The 18,081-nt window shown below is 47.9% G+C and overlaps 1 protein-coding gene and 1 long non-coding RNA gene across 7 annotated transcripts in view; one reads left to right on the forward strand and one right to left on the reverse strand.

The window, feature by feature from the left end:
* PLEKHA7 (pleckstrin homology domain containing A7) overlaps nucleotides 1–18,081 on the reverse strand; it is a 218,600-nt gene that overhangs the window by 111,603 nt on the left and 88,916 nt on the right. Inside the window, exon 1 of one of the 6 annotated variants that reach the window (XM_083164697.1) lies at nucleotides 9,417–9,788. The exons of the other annotated variants lie outside the window; for them this stretch is intronic. Within the exon in view, the coding sequence (XP_083020823.1) occupies nucleotides 9,417–9,484 (68 nt within the window). The 5' untranslated portion in view covers nucleotides 9,485–9,788. Of the gene's footprint in view, nucleotides 1–9,416; nucleotides 9,789–18,081 lie in introns of those variants that run through there. 6 annotated transcript variants of the gene reach the window in all.
* Nucleotides 9,782–17,028, forward strand: LOC146045685 (uncharacterized). Its single transcript, XR_014465560.1, has 2 exons — nucleotides 9,782–10,402; nucleotides 14,558–17,028. It is a non-coding gene; the product is annotated as an uncharacterized LOC146045685 (long non-coding RNA).

Here is an 18,081-nt window from a genome sequence, read left to right on the forward strand (position 1 = left end):
GATGAAATGGAACAATGGTCTTATTGGGGGACCAGGTACTTACAGAAGACATCCAAGAAACCAATACTTTCCACCACAGCAGATTTTGCAGCCACACATAGATCCTAATTCAGGCCTAATTTCAGGACAAGTTTGTTCTCAAAATGGGCAAACCCATGTGCGCTGCAGGTGGGGCAGATGTAACGTGCAGAGAGAGTTACATTAGGCCCAAATGAAACCTCTCCATTAGCACATGGTCTCACATGCTATAAAAACTACAATATAGTCAATGTAAAAGCAGAGTCACCCAGAACCCAGTCTGTGCACTGATTTCCTTCAGGTGCGGATGTAAGACCAGAGGCACCTGGGAACACATCGCTCTCACACTGATAACAATATCTGTACGGGGTTTGTATGTTTTCCTTGCCATTGTTGCCCTCTTCCCATTTCCTTGTACAAAAATATATTTCTTAGTTCACAAGCTTCAGACACCCTGCAGAAAATGCTGCAGCTATATAAATACCCCCAAATGTAATTCCCTTTTAGTTATAGAAGTAAAAAACTTCTAGACGGTCACATTTACTTTTTTTAAACCTTCCTCTACTTGTGTTGCAGCAGAACGAGGCAAACTCGCAGTGACAGTTGTGTGTGAACGCTCATTGGATGTCATTCCAGGAAGATCAAAGGTCATATCTGGGTGCTGATAAGTTCTCTCGCTCTGTGATACATTTACCTAAAATAAATCATGTGAGGGGGGAAAACATTACAGCATTAACCAAGTATCTGCCAGAGGAGCCCAGCAACTGGGTTAATGTTATTAGAAGATTACTCTTGGTATGTTCTCGGAATTGGGAATTGTTTGGCGGATAAGATTAGCAGCGACACAACAGCGATTGGCAGTGATACAATAGCTCAAACTCTCAGGACTGGATGGAACATACAAGAGAAAGCTTAGTGCATACTCCCTCCGCGTTAGCGTTGGGCACTCATTCCAACGCATCCACTTAGCGCAGGCGTGTGTACACAGCACAAACTGGACCGTAACAAATGTGTTCAAGTCTTTAACAGAATTCCTAGTAGGGAATGGAACTATAAAGCAAATGTAATTCACCGTACACACAACATGATAACTCATACTGGTCCATAAAGACACAGGGCCTGATTCTGGAACAATTGCAAAAGCAAATTCTCTCTCTAATGGACAAAACATGTGTGCTGCAGGTGGGGCAGATGTAACATGTGCAGAGAGAGTTAGATGTGGGTGGAATTTGTACTTCAAACGGATATCTATGTTGCATTGTAAGAATAAAGCAGCCAGTATTTACCCTGCACAGAAACAAAATAACTCACCCAAATCTAACTCTCTCTGCACAGGTTACATCTGCCCCACCTGCAGAGCAGATGGTTTTGTCCATTAGAGAGAACCAGAATCATGCCCATAGTGTAATACAGCGTTGGTGTAGTGTAATGCAGTGCTGTGTAATGGAGATTGTGGTGTTGTGCAATATGTAGGAGCATAGTGTAATAGAGTGCTATGTAATGGAGATTGTGGTGCTGTGCAATATGTAGGAGCATAGTGTAATACAGTGCTGTGTAATGGAGATTGTTGTGCAGTGTACAAGTACATGTAGCTGGGTGAAGCATAGTGTTGGTGTAATACGCAGGAGCACGGTGCAGTACAAAATAAATACTGGCTACTTTATATTTACACTGCAATATACAGTAGATATCAGTTTGAAGTACAACCCCCACCCAATTCTAACTCTCTCTACACATGTTGCATCTGCCCCACCTGCACTGCACATGGTTTTGTCCATTAGAGAGAGAATTTGCAAGTGAACCAGAATCAGGCCCACATAACTCTGCAATGCTCCTAGTTCTACCTCCTATATCATCTCTCCCAGGATGTGCAGATATAAGGAGAGTAATTATTTACTCTCCCTTAGAGGAAACGTGAAGACAGTTGAGTTTCTTCCAGCCCCTAACCCGCAAACACAAAAACAGGTTCCTCTGGGTGATACGTCACTTTCATGGCAGGACCGTGTCAAACAATGTGCTACCACAAGTCCTCACAGCAACACGAGTTACACACAATACAGAGGCGAAGACTTGACTACACTATATTTCACCACTTATGAAATCAGAAGTGAGGCAGTCCCTTCACCAAGAAACGCGTTGGGTTCTAATTATCCCAGGAGCCTCTGCTAAATAGTGTATCAACAATAACACACTGTTGCTGCAGATGCGCCAAGCCATCCTTCTCAGCGCGCCAGGTTCTGTGGGACTCCGCTTGAGCTAAATATCTTTCAGCCAAAAATGTGTCCCAGTCGCATTGATTAATTTGATCGGAGGCTCGATCTATATACAAAGTAGTACAATGTAGTGGCTGCAACTTTCAGGTTCGACCCATTTAATCGTTCACAATATACAAGCGTTTTAAATAAATCTTGTAAAAGCTGTTTGTCGCATCGGTTTGCAATGAAGACGCATTTTTGGCTGAAAAACTTGCTGTGTGAAAGCAGAGTCGCACGGGAACTGTTGGGTCACTCGGGCGAGACGTCTCGTGAAGCATTGGCGTAATGAGTCTAGCTATTGGCGTATTGTGTCTACAGACATATCTTTATATAGGATACAGAACAGAACAGCTGACGATATTCTCAACCAGCGTACCAAGATATCATATCAGAGGTTTATACCCGCGCCACGATAAATGCACGTACGGTTACTGCTCCAGCTGAATCTTTACTCCATAATGCGCTATTGTTTCTATGAAATGAGGTCTTGGATACAAGAAAGGGATGGAAGAAGATTTACTTCTTTTTAAAAACACATCGCTCTTGTATACTGCTAATCTGTGAGGCTATTAGGATTATAATCCAGGATGATTCGCAGAAGAACACCTACTCAAGGACAGGTATACTGTGACAGTGCAGTACTGCTGGGAGCTGCATTAGTCAGACTCGTTCGGAAACGGCAAGCAGTAAATCATGGTGAATACTTTGCCTCCTTTCTCACAAAGTGCATTAAAAATAAATTACCTCTGTACCAGCGCACACATCTATGCTAATGAGATTTCAGACAGAAATATTAGCCTGCGGAACAGGTGTGCTTAGGAGACCTTTCACATAAATCCTCTGAGGGTCCTCAAACTCGATTGCTGGCAGGGCGATGGTGCGCGTAATGGTGCTAAATTATAGACTAGAGGGTAAATCGTCATCAGTGCACTTGCCAGAGCTAGCCCATTCTTCATCTCGGCGCTGTGGAAATCGTAGATGGTCCACATGCACCGGAGGACACCTGAGCAGCATTGTAATGGGAACCCCCGGATGTGTGCAGGAAGGAAAGGATTGTCACTGTGCACACATCTCAATTCTATAGCTACTGAGCAATTTTCCTACAAAATATATTCTGCAGGAATGGCCTCCGTGGGATACTGGTGAAACAATGGTCATTTATACCTGTATGGAACAGAAACTAGAGGTGTAGCACATCTGCTGTCTCAATATACTGAGCTTCACTAATAGGTGTGAGTGACACTGAGCTTCTCCAATAGGTGTGTACAGGTGTGAGTGGCACTGAGCTTCTCCAATAGGTGCGTACAGGTGTGAGTGACACAGAGCTTCTCCAATAGGTGTGTACAGGTGTGAGTGACACTGAGCTTCTCCAATAGGTGTGTACAGGTGTGAGTGGCAAAGAGCTTCTCCAATAGGTGTATACAGGTGTGAGTGATACAAAGCTTCTCTGTGGAGGTGTATACAGGTGTGAGTGATACAAAGCTTATCTGAGGAGGTGTATACAGGTGTGTGTGATACAAAGCTTCTCTGTGGAGGTGTATACAGGTGTGAGTGATACAAAGCTTCTCTGTGGAGGTGTATACAGGTGTGAGTGATACAACACTTCTCTGTGGAGGTGTATACAGGTGTGTGTGTGTTATAAAGCTTCTCTGTGGAGGTGTATACAGGTGTGTGTGTTATAAAGCTTCTCTGTGGAGGTGTATACAGGTGTGTGTGTTATAAAGCTTCTCTGTGGAGGTGTATACAGGTGTGTGTGATACAAAGCTTCTCTGTGGAGGTGTATACAGGTGTGAATGATACAAATCTTCTCTGTGGAGGTGTATACAGGTGATAGTAATACACAGCTTCTCTGAGGAGGTGTATACAGGTGTGAGTGATACAAAGCTTATCTGAGGAGGTGTATACAGGTGTGAGTAATACAAAGCTTCTCTGTGGAGGTGTATACAGGTGATAGTGATACACAGCTTCTCTGTGGAGGTGTATACAGGTGTGAGTGATACAACACTTCTCTGTGGAGGTGTATACAGGTGTGAGTGATACAAAGCTTATCTGAGGAGGTGTATACAGGTGTGAGTGATACAAAGCTTCTCTGAGGAGGTGTATACAGGTGTGAGTAATACAAAGCTTCTCTGTGGAGGTGTATACAGGTGATAGTGATACACAGCTTCTCTGTGGAGGTGTATACAGGTGTGAGTAATACACAGCTTCTCTGAGGAGGTGTATACGAGGGATAGTAATACAAAGCTTCTCTGTGGAGGTGTATACAGGTGTGAGTGACACAAAGCGTCTCTGTGGAGGTGTATACAGGTGTGAGTGACACAAAGCGTCTCTGTGGAGGTGTATACAGGTGTGAGTGATACACTCTGTGGAGGTGTATACAGGTGACAGTAATACAAAGCTTCTCTGAGGAGATGTATACAGGTGATAGTAATACAAAGTTTCTCTGAGGAGGTGTATCCAGGTGTGAGTAATACAAAGCTTCTCTGAGGAGGTGTATCCAGGTGTGAGTAATACACAGCTTCTCTGAGGAGGTGTATACAGGTGTGTGAGATACACAGCTTCTCTGTGGAGGTGTATACAGGTGTGAGTAATACACAGCTTCTCTGAGGAGGTGTATACAGGTGAGAGTGATACAAAGCTTCTCTAAGGAGGTGTATACAGGTGTGTGTGATACACAGCTTCTCTGAGGAGGTGTATACAGGTTTGAGTAATACAAAGCTTCTCTGAGGAGGTGTATACAGGTGATAGTAATACAAAGCTTCTCTGAGGAGGTGTATACAGGTGTGAGTAATACACAGCTTCTCTGAGGAGGTGTATACAGGTGTGAGTGATACACAGCTTCTCTGAGGAGGTGTAAACAGGTGTGAGTGATACACAGCTTCTCTGTGGAGGTGTATACAGGTGACAGTAATACAAAGCTTCTCTGAGGAGGTGTATACAGGTGATAGTAATACAAAGCTTCTCTGAGGAGGTGTATACAGGTGTGTGTGATACAAAGCTTCTCTGAGGAGGTGTATACAGGTGTGTGTGATACAAAGCTTCTCTGAGGAGGTGTATACAGGTGTGAGTAATACACAGCTTCTCTATGGAGGTGTATACAGGTGTGAGTGATACACAGCTTCTCTGTGGAGGTGTATACAGGTGTGAGTGATACACAGCTTCTCTGTGGAGATGTATACAGGTGTGAGTGATACACAGCTTCTCTGTGGAGGTGTATACAGGTGACAGTAATACAAAGCTTCTCTGAGGAGGTGTATACAGGTGATAGTAATACAAAGCTTCTCTGAGGAGGTGTATACAGGTGTGTGTGATACAAAGCTTTTCTGAGGAGGTGTATACGGGTGTGAGTGATACACAGCTTCTCTGTGGAGTTGTATACAGGTGTGTGTGTGATACACAGCTTCTCTGTGGAGGTGTGTACAGGTGTGAGTAATACACAGCTTCTCTGAGGAGGTGTATACAGGTGTGAGTAATACACAGCTTCTCTGAGGAGGTGTATACAGGTGTGAGTAATACACAGCTTCTCTGAGGAGGTGTATACAGGTTTGAGTAATACACAGCTTCTCTGAGGAGGTGTATACAGGTGTGTGTGATACACAGCTTCTCTGTGGAGGTGTGTACAGGTGAGAGTGATACAAAGCTTCTCTGAGGAGGTGTATACAGGTGTGAGTAATACACAGCTTCTCTGAGGAGGTGTATACAGGTGATAGTAATACAAAGCTTCTCTGAGGAGGTGTATACAGGTGTGAGTAATACAAAGCTTCTCTGAGGAGGTGTATACAGGTGTGAGTAATACAAAGCTTCTCTGAGGAGGTGTATACAGGTGTGAGTAATACAAAGCTTCTCTGTGGAGGTGTATACAGGTGTGAGTAATACAAAGCTTCTCTGAGGAGGTGTATACAGGTGTGAGTAATACACAGCTTCTCTGTGGAGGTGTGTACAGGTGTGAGTAATACACAGCTTCTCTGAGGAGGTGTATACAGGTGTGAGTAATACACAGCTTCTCTGAGGAGGTGTATACAGGTGTGAGTAATACACAGCTTCTCTGAGGAGGTGTATACAGGTTTGAGTAATACACAGCTTCTCTGAGGAGGTGTATACAGGTGTGTGTGATACACAGCTTCTCTGTGGAGGTGTGTACAGGTGAGAGTGATACAAAGCTTCTCTGAGGAGGTGTATACAGGTGTGAGTAATACACAGCTTCTCTGAGGAGGTGTATACAGGTGATAGTAATACAAAGCTTCTCTGAGGAGGTGTATACAGGTGTGAGTAATACAAAGCTTCTCTGAGGAGGTGTATACAGGTGTGAGTAATACAAAGCTTCTCTGAGGAGGTGTATACAGGTGTGAGTAATACAAAGCTTCTCTGTGGAGGTGTATACAGGTGTGAGTAATACAAAGCTTCTCTGAGGAGGTGTATACAGGTGTGAGTAATACACAGCTTCTCTGAGGAGGTGTATACAGGTGATAGTAATACAAAGCTTCTCTGAGGAGGTGTATACAGGTGTGAGTAATACAAAGCTTCTCTGAGGAGGTGTATACAGGTGTGTGTGTGTGATACAAAGCTTCTCTGAGGAGGTGTATACAGGTGATAGTAATACAAAGCTTCTCTGAGGAGGTGTATACAGGTGATAGTAATACAAAGCTTCTCTGAGGAGGTGTATACAGGTGTGAGTAATACACAGCTTCTCTGAGGAGGTGTATACAGGTGTGTGTGATACAAAGCTTCTCTGAGGAGGTGTATACAGGTGTGAGTAATACAAAGCTTCTCTGAGGAGGTGTATACAGGTGATAGTAATACAAAGCTTCTCTGAGGAGGTGTATACAGGTGTGTGTGATACAAAGCTTCTCTGAGGAGGTGTATACAGGTGATAGTAATACAAAGCTTCTCTGAGGAGGTGTATACAGGTGTGAGCAGTACACAGCTTCTCTGTGGAGGTGTATACAGGTGGGAACGATATAGTGCTTCCCCATCAGGTGTGTATAGGTGACAGTCATTAGTGCTTCACTTACAGGTGTGTACAGGTGACAGTGATTTAGTGCTTCACTAACAGGTGTGTACAGGTGACAGTGATATTGTGTTTCACTAACAGGTGTGTACAGGTGACAGTGATTTAGTGCTTCACTAACAGGTGTGTACAGGTGACAGTGATTTAGTGCTTCACTAACAGGTGTGTACAGGTGACAGTGATATCGTGCTTCACTAACAGGTGTGTACAGGTGACAGTGATTTAGTGCTTCACTAACAGTGTGTACAGGTGGGAATGATGTAGTGCTTCTTCATCAGGTGTGTACAGGTGACAGTGATATCGTGTTTCACTAACGGTGTGTACAGATGACAGGGACTTAGTGCTTCACTAACGGTGTGTACAGATGACAGGGACTTAGTGCTTCACTAACGGTGTGTACAGATGACAGGGACTTAGTGTGGGTGGTAACTATGGAAGTGTATACAGCAGTTCTCGGACAGGTATATAAAGCTGTTCAGCACATAACTTATCTAAGAGGTAGATATATAGATGTGTCTGGGAGTCACAGAAGTTCTGTAAGGTGTAAAGGTGCAGCTCGCAGGAGGTCAGAAGTACATGGAACAGATCATTATAAAGGTCAATAATGACTCTCTAAAACAAAGGTTCTCAAACAGTTCATGTTTTCCATATCTCTTCACAGATTCACAAGTGAAATAAATAACCCTCCCCTCTGTGGATCTTTTTAAACTATGTCAGGGAGTAATGGGTCACACCTGTGCACCTGCCAGGTGACATGTGAAACGTGACCTGTTTGGGATTCTGAGGACCGCGGCATTACACAAATGAAGCAGGTTGCTCTCTCCGTAATGGTTTCAGCCTCTGGCTGTATAATGAGATCATTTATGACAACTAAGTTTGAGCTTCTGAAACACAAGCCATTATTTGTGCAATTCACGCTTAGTACATACCTAAAAGCTAGTTATTTATATAGCCCCTGTTATGTTAAATTACCGTAGCAACCGTGTGACAATTCATTGTCAACCTTAGAAAGTAAGCAATGAAATGACCCTCTTCAAAGCTGAAGTTAGGGACGTGACTGAATGCTTCACAAGATCTAGTGGATATATCACCATGAAAAACTATAGAATACATGTCAAGCAACTACAAAATCATTTAAACCACAGGTTCTCAAACTCAATCCTCAGGACCCCACACAGTGCATGTTCTGCAGGTCTCCTCACAGAATCACAAGTGACATAATTAGCTCCACCTGTGTATCTTTGAATGCACCTGTGCTCCTACCAGGTGACCTGGAAAACATGAACTGTGTGGGGTCCTGAGGACCGTTGTTTGAGAAGTCCTGATTTAAATGAAGTCCCCACCAGACAAGAGGGTAAGCGGTTACACTACAGTATAAGACCCATTCCCCTAGCATACATCTGTACCAGCAGCCTGCACACAAAGAGCAGATCACCTGCAACACGGTATGATCATTAACCAGCCTGGGAACGAGTAATATCTGTGGAACGTTCCCCTTGCACAATCTCCCACATTCCTTCCTCCAAGGTGTGCCTTACACCTGAAACTATTACCGCTCGGTGTAACCCGACAACTATGCGGGAGAACAAGTGGAACAGAAATAGAGACACACGGGGGGGGGGTTAAGGAATGATCTGCCACAAGTGCTGTAATGCTTGCAGGTGCGTATCCCTTGTGTACACAAGGTGTGCACAGAGCTGTGTGTGGGTCCAGCAAAAAGTTGTATACTACAGACACCTCCTGCGCCAACATTCAGTGTGTACTGTACAATGACACCGGTACAATTCGCTGTGTACACAAGGTGCCAGTTATATCGAGTGCATTTGGCAGCCCTTGTAGCGACTAGCCACCCAAAATCCTGCAATCAATAACATTGAGGCCAGCGAGCGGTGCTGGCTAATGTACAGAATAAGCTTTTCTTCCACCGTGCCAAGCTGGGATGCAATGCAGATTTCTTATGCAGAATAACCTCTGCTGAAGCTGCCCCAAAACTGAGGCTGAAAGTAATCCACAAAAACATTCCCAGGTGCAACACCTTCTGCCTCCATCCTGTCCTGCAGCTGCTGGCTGGGAGGGCGATGAAAGAGTTAACGCGGATAATGCTGCGAAGCAGAGAAAGAGAGAGAGATACACACCTGCACGACACCTGGTACAGCGGATACTCCACGCGGGGGACTAAGTTTGAATAGTCAGGGTTCCACATGATCTCCGGCTTTTTAAATCCACTTTGTACACATGGTTACATCCCACTAGTGAAAGGCAGCTTGCTGCATAGGAGGGAAGCCGAGCGCAGCCAGTGACCCCTCTATACAGCTACCGGCAAAGTGTATTCCAATTCTCCAGGCTGCAGAAAGCACTTCATCCTGCTAGGACCCATAGCCAACACCCCTGTGACATCACAGCGGGTAACACACACAGGGAGATGTGCAGGAGCAGAGGTGTGCTGTGCCTTGTGGATAGAAGCACACACAATGCTCAGAGTCCGTGAGACAGACAGCGAGGGAGGGAGAGAGAGAGAGCGAGAGAGCGCTCCTCCTGGCTGTAAGCCACTAGAACAACTTATTGCCAATGCTGCAAATCGCTCCTATCAGCTAATGAAGATCAAGGCTGCAGGTGGAACCTTTTATTTCCGCTCTTGGTCACAGATGGCTCCTGTGAAGGTATTCGGTGATCTATGACCTTGAGGGTCCGCGGAGATAGTCCCTCCTGAGACTCTCAGCACGGAGGATGTCATTGCCTCATACAGACAAATAAGCGTGGAAGGGTGTCAGAACGGAGAATAGATAGCAGCACTTTACCACGTTCGGTGCATCCCACTGAGCGAGGGCGAAGAACACAATGCATTGTATACCTCGCTCTGAGATCAGCACTGACCTACTGCAGTGAGACAATGAGAGGGGACAAAGGCTGGGAAGAGCTGCGGGTCTGTGTAACACGCCACTGCCAGACAGCACCAGGGAATCTATGTCTGGGTCCGGGAGAACTCCACATGGGAGAGCGGATCGGAAATTACATGCAGGAGTCAAGTTTGGAAACCGAGGCGCTCGCTGCATCAACAACAACAGAAGCACTGAGCCAATTACCACGCTCTCATCTCCCTGCATGATGAGCCACAGGCCAGGTAATCCTGGATAAAGTGACCTCAGACATCGCTCAGGGATTGCGCATGTGCACAGGTCATTTCCAGGGGTCACGGACCTGTGCTGCGTTCCTGACCATACAGGCTTAATTGTAGGAAGGAAACAGTCATTGTGGCTGAGCGTAGTAGATGCTGGAACACAAGGGGATGGTGACGGACAGATAGATATCAGACATAATAACATCTTGCGCAATCTGAACAAATACAAAATAGGAGACATGAAAAAGTTACCGAGCTACAGTATACAATTACACGGGAGTCAGGTGTCACAGCAACCGAACGTACATTTATAGGGCCAGATGTATGAAGCTTCAGAAAGTGATAAAGTGGGGAGAGATAGCCAGACAATCAGCTGCTAACTGCAAGGTTACAGGCTGGGTTTGAAAAATGACAGGTGGGAGCTGATTGGCTGGTTTGTTAATCACTCTGTTGTATCACTTTTTGAAGCTTTAGATTACGCATCATGGATATATCCAGACTTCAGCAGGATTAATGCCACATAACAGCTTCCACTATGTCCTAATACAATGCGATCGCCCAGGAAACGGCGCACAACTGCTGCAAGATTGACACACGCTGGGGTACAGGCAGTGACACGCACACTGGGGTACAGGCAGTGACACGCACACTGCGGTACAGGCAGTGACACGCACACTGCGGTACAGGCAGTGACACGCACACTGCGGTACAGGCAGTGACACGCACACTGCGGTACAGGCAGTGACACGCACACTGCGGTACAGGCAGTGACACGCACACTGCGGTACAGGCAGTGACACGCACACTGGGGTACAGGCAGTCACACACACTGGGGTACAGGCAGTCACACACACTGGGGTACAGGCAGTGACACACTCTGCGGTACAGGCAGTGACACACTCTGCGGTACAGGCAGTCACACACACTGGGGTACAGGCAGTCACACACACTGGGGTACAGGCAGTGACACACACTGGGGTACAGGCAGTGACACACACTGCGGTACAGGCAGTGACACACACTGCGGTACAGGCAGTGACACACTCTGCGGTACAGGCAGTGACACGCACACTGCGGTACAGGCAGTGCCACGCACACTGCGGTACAGGCAGTGCCACGCACACTGCGGTACAGGCAGTGCCACGCACACTGCGGTACAGGCAGTGCCACGCACACTGCGGTACAGGCAGTGACACGCACACTGCGGTACAGGCAGTGACACGCACACTGGGGTACAGGCAGTCACGCACACTGGGGTACAGGCAGTCACGCACACTGGGGTACAGGCAGTCACGCACACTGGGGTACAGGCAGTGACACACTCTGCGGTACAGGCAGTGACACACACTGCGGTACAGGCAGTGACACACACTGCGGTACAGGCAGTGACACACACTGCGGTACAGGCAGTGACACACACTGCGGTACAGGCAGTGACACACACTGCGGTACAGGCAGTGACACACACTGCGGTACAGGCAGTGACACACTCTGCGGTACAGGCAGTGACACACACTGCGGTACAGGCAGTGACACACTCTGCGGTACAGGCAGTGACACACTCTGCGGTACAGGCAGTGACACACTCTGCGGTACAGGCAGTGACACACACACTGCGGTACAGGCAGTGACACACACACACTGCGGTACAGGCAGTGACACACACACTGCGGTACAGGCAGTGACACACACTGGGGTACAGGCAGTGACACACACACACTGGGGTACAGGCAGTGACACACACACTGCGGTACAGGCAGTGACACACACTGGGGTACAGGCAGTGACACACACACACTGGGGTACAGGCAGTGACACACACTGGGGTACAGGCAGTCACACACACTGGGGTACAGGCAGTGACACACACACACTGGGGTACAGGCAGTGACACACACTGCGGTACAGGCAGTGACACACACTGCGGTACAGGCAGTGACACACACTGCGGTACAGGCAGTGACACACACTGCGGTACAGGCAGTGACACACACTGCGGTACAGGCAGTGACACACACTGCGGTACAGGCAGTGACACACACTGCGGTACAGGCAGTGACACACACTGCGGTACAGGCAGTGACACACTCTGCGGTACAGGCAGTGCCACGCACACTGCGGTACAGGCAGTGCCACGCACACTGCGGTACAGGCAGTGCCACGCACACTGCGGTACAGGCAGTGCCACGCACACTGCGGTACAGGCAGTGACACGCACACTGCGGTACAGGCAGTGACACGCACACTGCGGTACAGGCAGTGACACGCACACTGGGGTACAGGCAGTGACACACACTGCGGTACAGGCAGTGACACACACTGCGGTACAGGCAGTGACACACACTGCGGTACAGGCAGTGACACACACTGCGGTACAGGCAGTGACACACACTGCGGTACAGGCAGTGACACACTCTGCGGTACAGGCAGTGACACACTCTGCGGTACAGGCAGTGACACACTCTGCGGTACAGGCAGTGACACACTCTGCGGTACAGGCAGTGACACACACACACTGCGGTACAGGCAGTGACACACACACACTGCGGTACAGGCAGTGACACACACACTGCGGTACAGGCAGTGACACACACTGGGGTACAGGCAGTGACACACACACACTGGGGTACAGGCAGTGACACACACACTGCGGTACAGGCAGTGACACACACTGGGGTACAGGCAGTGACACACACACACTGGGGTACAGGCAGTGACACACACACTGCGGTACAGGCAGTGACACACACTGGGGTACAGGCAGTGACACACACACACTGGGGTACAGGCAGTGACACACACTGACCTACCAAGCAGACCCGCATGCAGTCTCTGTGAGTGGGAACAGCCAGCAGTAGGTATAGAGCCTAGCACCACACTAGCGTACCCAGGCCACTGTACTGTAAGTTCTGCAGTAACAGACAGTATGGGAATCTATAGCAGTCAGCACAGAACTCCTAAAGCTCAGCCCTGTGAAGTGTAATTTCCAGGTGACTGCGAGAACATACAGTGGATGTTATTATATGCATGTGTATCACATGGTATATGGTCACTGTGTGGTGCAATGGGGCGGCCTCAAGATTTCAGCACCATGCGCTGTCCACATTCAGTTTGTCACTGGGTCAGGGATGGGAGCAATAGTGACTGATGGGGGCCTTGTGGCATTATAAGGTCATGCCCAACTTTTGAACTGGGATGAGCTGGAACACCTGGCATGCCTTATACCAGTGGTAGCCAACTCCAGCCCTCGAGAGCTACCAACAGTTCACATTTTCCAGACAACCTAGCTGCTGCATAGCCGCACTCATTAATCACTGACACATTTGAAAAGATCCACAGATGGAGCTAATTAGCTCACTTGTGATTCTGTGAGGAGACCTGCAAAACATGCACTGTTGGTAGCTCTCGAGGACTAGGGTTGGCTACCCCAGCCTTATACCATTACACAACACTGGGCATCTCTACCATGACTGCGTATATCACTGGGCATTACCTCCAGTCATGTGTCTCTTAATGGGCATCACCGCTACTGATGTGCATCTCCCTGGGTGCCACCACCACGCATCTCATTGGGCATCACCAGCCGCTGAAGAACATCTCACTGGGCATCACTGCTGCTGCTGCTGCTGCCTATGTCACTGGGCATCCCTGCCACTACCATTAATCTCACAGGGCCTCAACACCACTGCAGCACATCTCACTGGGCACCAGCATACTAAAACTCACTGGGAACCAGTGCAGCACACCTCGCTGGGTGCCGCTGCAGCACACCTTACTGGGCACCGCTGCCACACAGCACTTGGTATTACTCCCACTGCAATATGTAGTACTGGCCATCACCGCTATTGCTGTACATATGAATGGGCAGCACTACCACAGTTGTGCATAATAATGAACACTTATCACACTGTGCACCGCTGCCAGTGCAGGACATCACACTGGGCACAGCGGTCACACCTCATTGGGCATCACTGCTATTGTCATACATATTAAAAAAACCGCACTGCCACAAGCTTGCACAATAACGGGCATTGCTGCTACTGCTGGCAGACCCTTGGGCTCGGGTCACTGAGTGACCAATATACAGTGTTCTGCGCTGCGTGTGAGGCACCTGAGGTCACAGACTGCTTACACCACTGACTTTGTCCTCGCCTCCAGGTACCTTCTCCTGCGGCAATCGGCTCCTAAATGGCTTTGTCCTTCACAAGTGAACGGCTGACACCTATTAGGATTCATATGCAGTAAAAACAAAACGTACATTAGCTGTTTAATGGCGGAGTCACCACCTTCTGACAGTATATGGTATGGTGAATTGATTAACACGCCAGTAAAATATCAAAAAACAAAACCAGCTACAGCCAAGTGTCCTGGAGTCTGCTAATGCCAAGTATTAAGAACATGTTCTCCCAGCTCCTCCTTTATGAGGACGGCTGAAATGAATGCTCACTAATTACGTGTCTCAGGTATTAGGACATATTCTGTGTATAGAACCAACATATTCCACAATACACAGGGAAAGGAACGGGAACAGCATACATGTACTGACAATATGATCACGCACTAGGGAGATACCCCAGTGGGTTCTCTGTCTGCAGCGACTACTACATTATACCCTCCAGCTAGATGTCCAGGTCCTCAGCAACTCCTCTGACGACACCGGTCAGGACTACGCTAATGGCAACAGTAGCACTATGTGAGCCGGAGATACCCCGGGGGTAGCAGGTAGTCAGTGCTGCAATCACCGTACGTCATCTGGTAACGGTGTGATCTGTAGGGTGCAGTGATCGGAGGCCACATGGGACAAATGACAGACTAATGGTCACGTGGAAATGTGCATGGTGTAATATGCACAGATGTAAGACCTATACTACAGGGCCTAGGAAGTCACACAGAAGCTGATAGAACAGTCTACGCTGATTTACTGCAATTGTCTGAATGCAACCCCTTCGGCGCTCATTAGTTATGGACGGGACATCTGCTGCTTATATCGATTGGGAGGAGGGCGGTGGAATAAGTCTTGAGATGAGATCTTTAGAAAATGATAGGAATCAGAAGCAGCCCTGGGAGATTTATTGGAAGATATGCAGTAAGAATGAGGAAATGTTGGGACACACTGACCCCCAAGTGACCCAATAACTCCCCTCCAGCCAGAAAGCACTTCAAGTACAGAACATTACAAGGATCGTTTGAGGTCGAATTGTGTCCAATGAAAAAGGATATTTAAGTAATGCCTTGTGTAGTACATCTTCCTATTCCAGCGGATCGGTCACAAGGTAAGAGGCGGGCACCAGGTGACACGGTCATGTGAGGCTTACACTTGTGTAGTACTACTTCCTATTCCAGCGGATCGGTCACACGGTAAGAGCCGGGCACCAGGTGACACGGTCATGTGAGGCTTACACTTGTGTAGTACATCTTCCTATTCCAGCGGATCGGTCACACAGTAAGAGGCGGGCACCAGGTGACACGGTCATGTGAGGCTTACACTTGTGTAGTACTACTTCCTATTCCAGCGGATCGGTCACACAGTAAGAGGCGGGCACCAGGTGACACGGTCATGTTAGGCTTACACTTGTGTAGTACATCTTCCTATTCCAGTGGATCGGTCACACGGTAAGAGGCGGGCACCAGGTGACACGGTCATGTGAGGCTTACACTTGTGTAGTACATCTTCCTATTCCATCGGATCGGTCACACAGTAAGAGGCGGGCACCAGGTGACACGGTCATGTGAGGCTTACACTTGTGTAGTACATCTTCCTATTCCAGCGGATCGGTCACACAGTAAGAGGCGGGCACCAGGTGACACGGTCATGTGAGGCTTACACTTGTGTAGTACAACTTCCTATTCCAGCGGATCGGTCACACAGTAAGAGGCGGGCACCAGGTGACACGGTCATGTGAGGCTTACACTTGTGTAGTACAACTTCCTATTCCAGTGGATCGGTCACACGGTAAGAGGCGGGGACCAGGTGACACGGTCATGTGAGGCTTACACTTGTGTAGTACATCTTCCTATTCCAGCGGATCGGTCACACAGTAAGAGGCGGGCACCAGGTGACACGGTCATGTGAGACTTACACTTGTGTAGTACATCTTCCTATTCCAGCGGATCGGTCACGCAGTAAGAGGCGGGCACCAGGTGACACGGTCATGTGAGGCTTACACTTGTGTAGTACATCTTCCTATTCCAGCGGATCGGTCACACAGTAAGAGCCGGGCACCAGGTGACACGGTCATGTGAGGCTTACACTTGTGTAGTACATCTTCCTATTCCAGCGGATCGGTCACGCAGTAAGAGGCGGGCACCAGGTGACACGGTCGTGTGAGGCTTACACTTGTGTAGTACAACTTCCGATTCCAGCGGATCGGTCACGCAGTAAGAGGTGGGCACCAGGTGACACGGTCATGTGAGGCTTACACTTGTGTCGTACATCTTCCTATTCCAGCGGATCAGTCACACGTTAAGAGGCGGGCACCAGGTGACACGGTCATGTGAGACTTACACTTGTATATTAACATTTACAGCGTTGTAAAAATGATTCAACAAAGCTCTGCAGCTACACTGTAATCCCCCTATTACGTCTGTAATTCGGCCCTCCCTAATAAACCTCATACCCTCCGGACAAAGAGTAATGTGTTTATGACAGATCATTAGACCTCATAGAAAAATCATGTCATTAGCTTGCAGGATGCGGATAGCATCTGTCGTGCAGGGTTGCAGCTATTTCTCCTGACTCACAGAACTCTGCGGATCACGGAGTGTTCCGGGAGCGCATACAGCGATGCACACTGAGGCAGGGGCTCGCTGGGTAAATACTGGAGGGTTCTAAGGCAGCAGGATGGTTGGTACTCGTTTCCTAAAGGTACAGAAACCTAATGGAATGGGGTAAGACCGATAAACTGAACACCAGTCTGCTGCCAGGAAACCGTTGTCAAGGACTACACACGTCTTCCATGTAATTCCTTTTTTGTTTTTTTTTAAATGTCAACATTTTTATTATATTTTGCAATAAACAAAAAAAGACTAGGAATGACGGGAGTACAATATGAGTCACTATGGGGGGATAAATAAGACCAGGTTTATAAGTGGTCATAGATAAAGGGCTGCGAATCTTCACCACCTGCGTAACTGAACTGTAAATCAGTCAACAGTGCCACCATGTAAACGCCACAATGTCAACATCATAAATGTTGATAACTGTAAAATTAACTTTCTGACCACATCATCATTACATCAGTGTTGACAGGGTCATTGTCGACATAATAAGCATGCCATCAATCTCATGTCGATATTATGAATGTCAAACTGATATAAAGGATCCTGGACCATGTAGTTCAGTACAGTCCAGGTTAGGAGGATTGGAGAGCCCAGATGCTGGTTGTCAGGGTAGGAAAGTCCAGATGCTGGTTGTCAGGGTAGGAGAGTCCAGATGCTGGTTGGCAGGTTAGGAGGGTAGGAGAGTCCAGATGCTGGTTTGCAGGTTAGGAGAGGGCAGGTGCTGGTTGGCAGGTTAGTAGGGTAGGAGAGCCCAGATGCTGGTTGTCAGGGTAGGAAAGTCCAGATGCTGGTTGTCAGGGTAGGAGAGTCCAGATGCTGGTTGGCAGGTTAGGAGGGTAGGAGAGTCCAGATGCTGGTTTGCAGGTTAGGAGAGGGCAGGTGCTGGTTGGCAGGTTAGTAGG

This window comes from Crinia signifera, chromosome 11 (assembly GCF_055691185.1).
Source record: "Crinia signifera chromosome 11, ASM5569118v1, whole genome shotgun sequence".
Classification (NCBI taxonomy): Eukaryota; Metazoa; Chordata; class Amphibia; order Anura; family Myobatrachidae; genus Crinia; species Crinia signifera.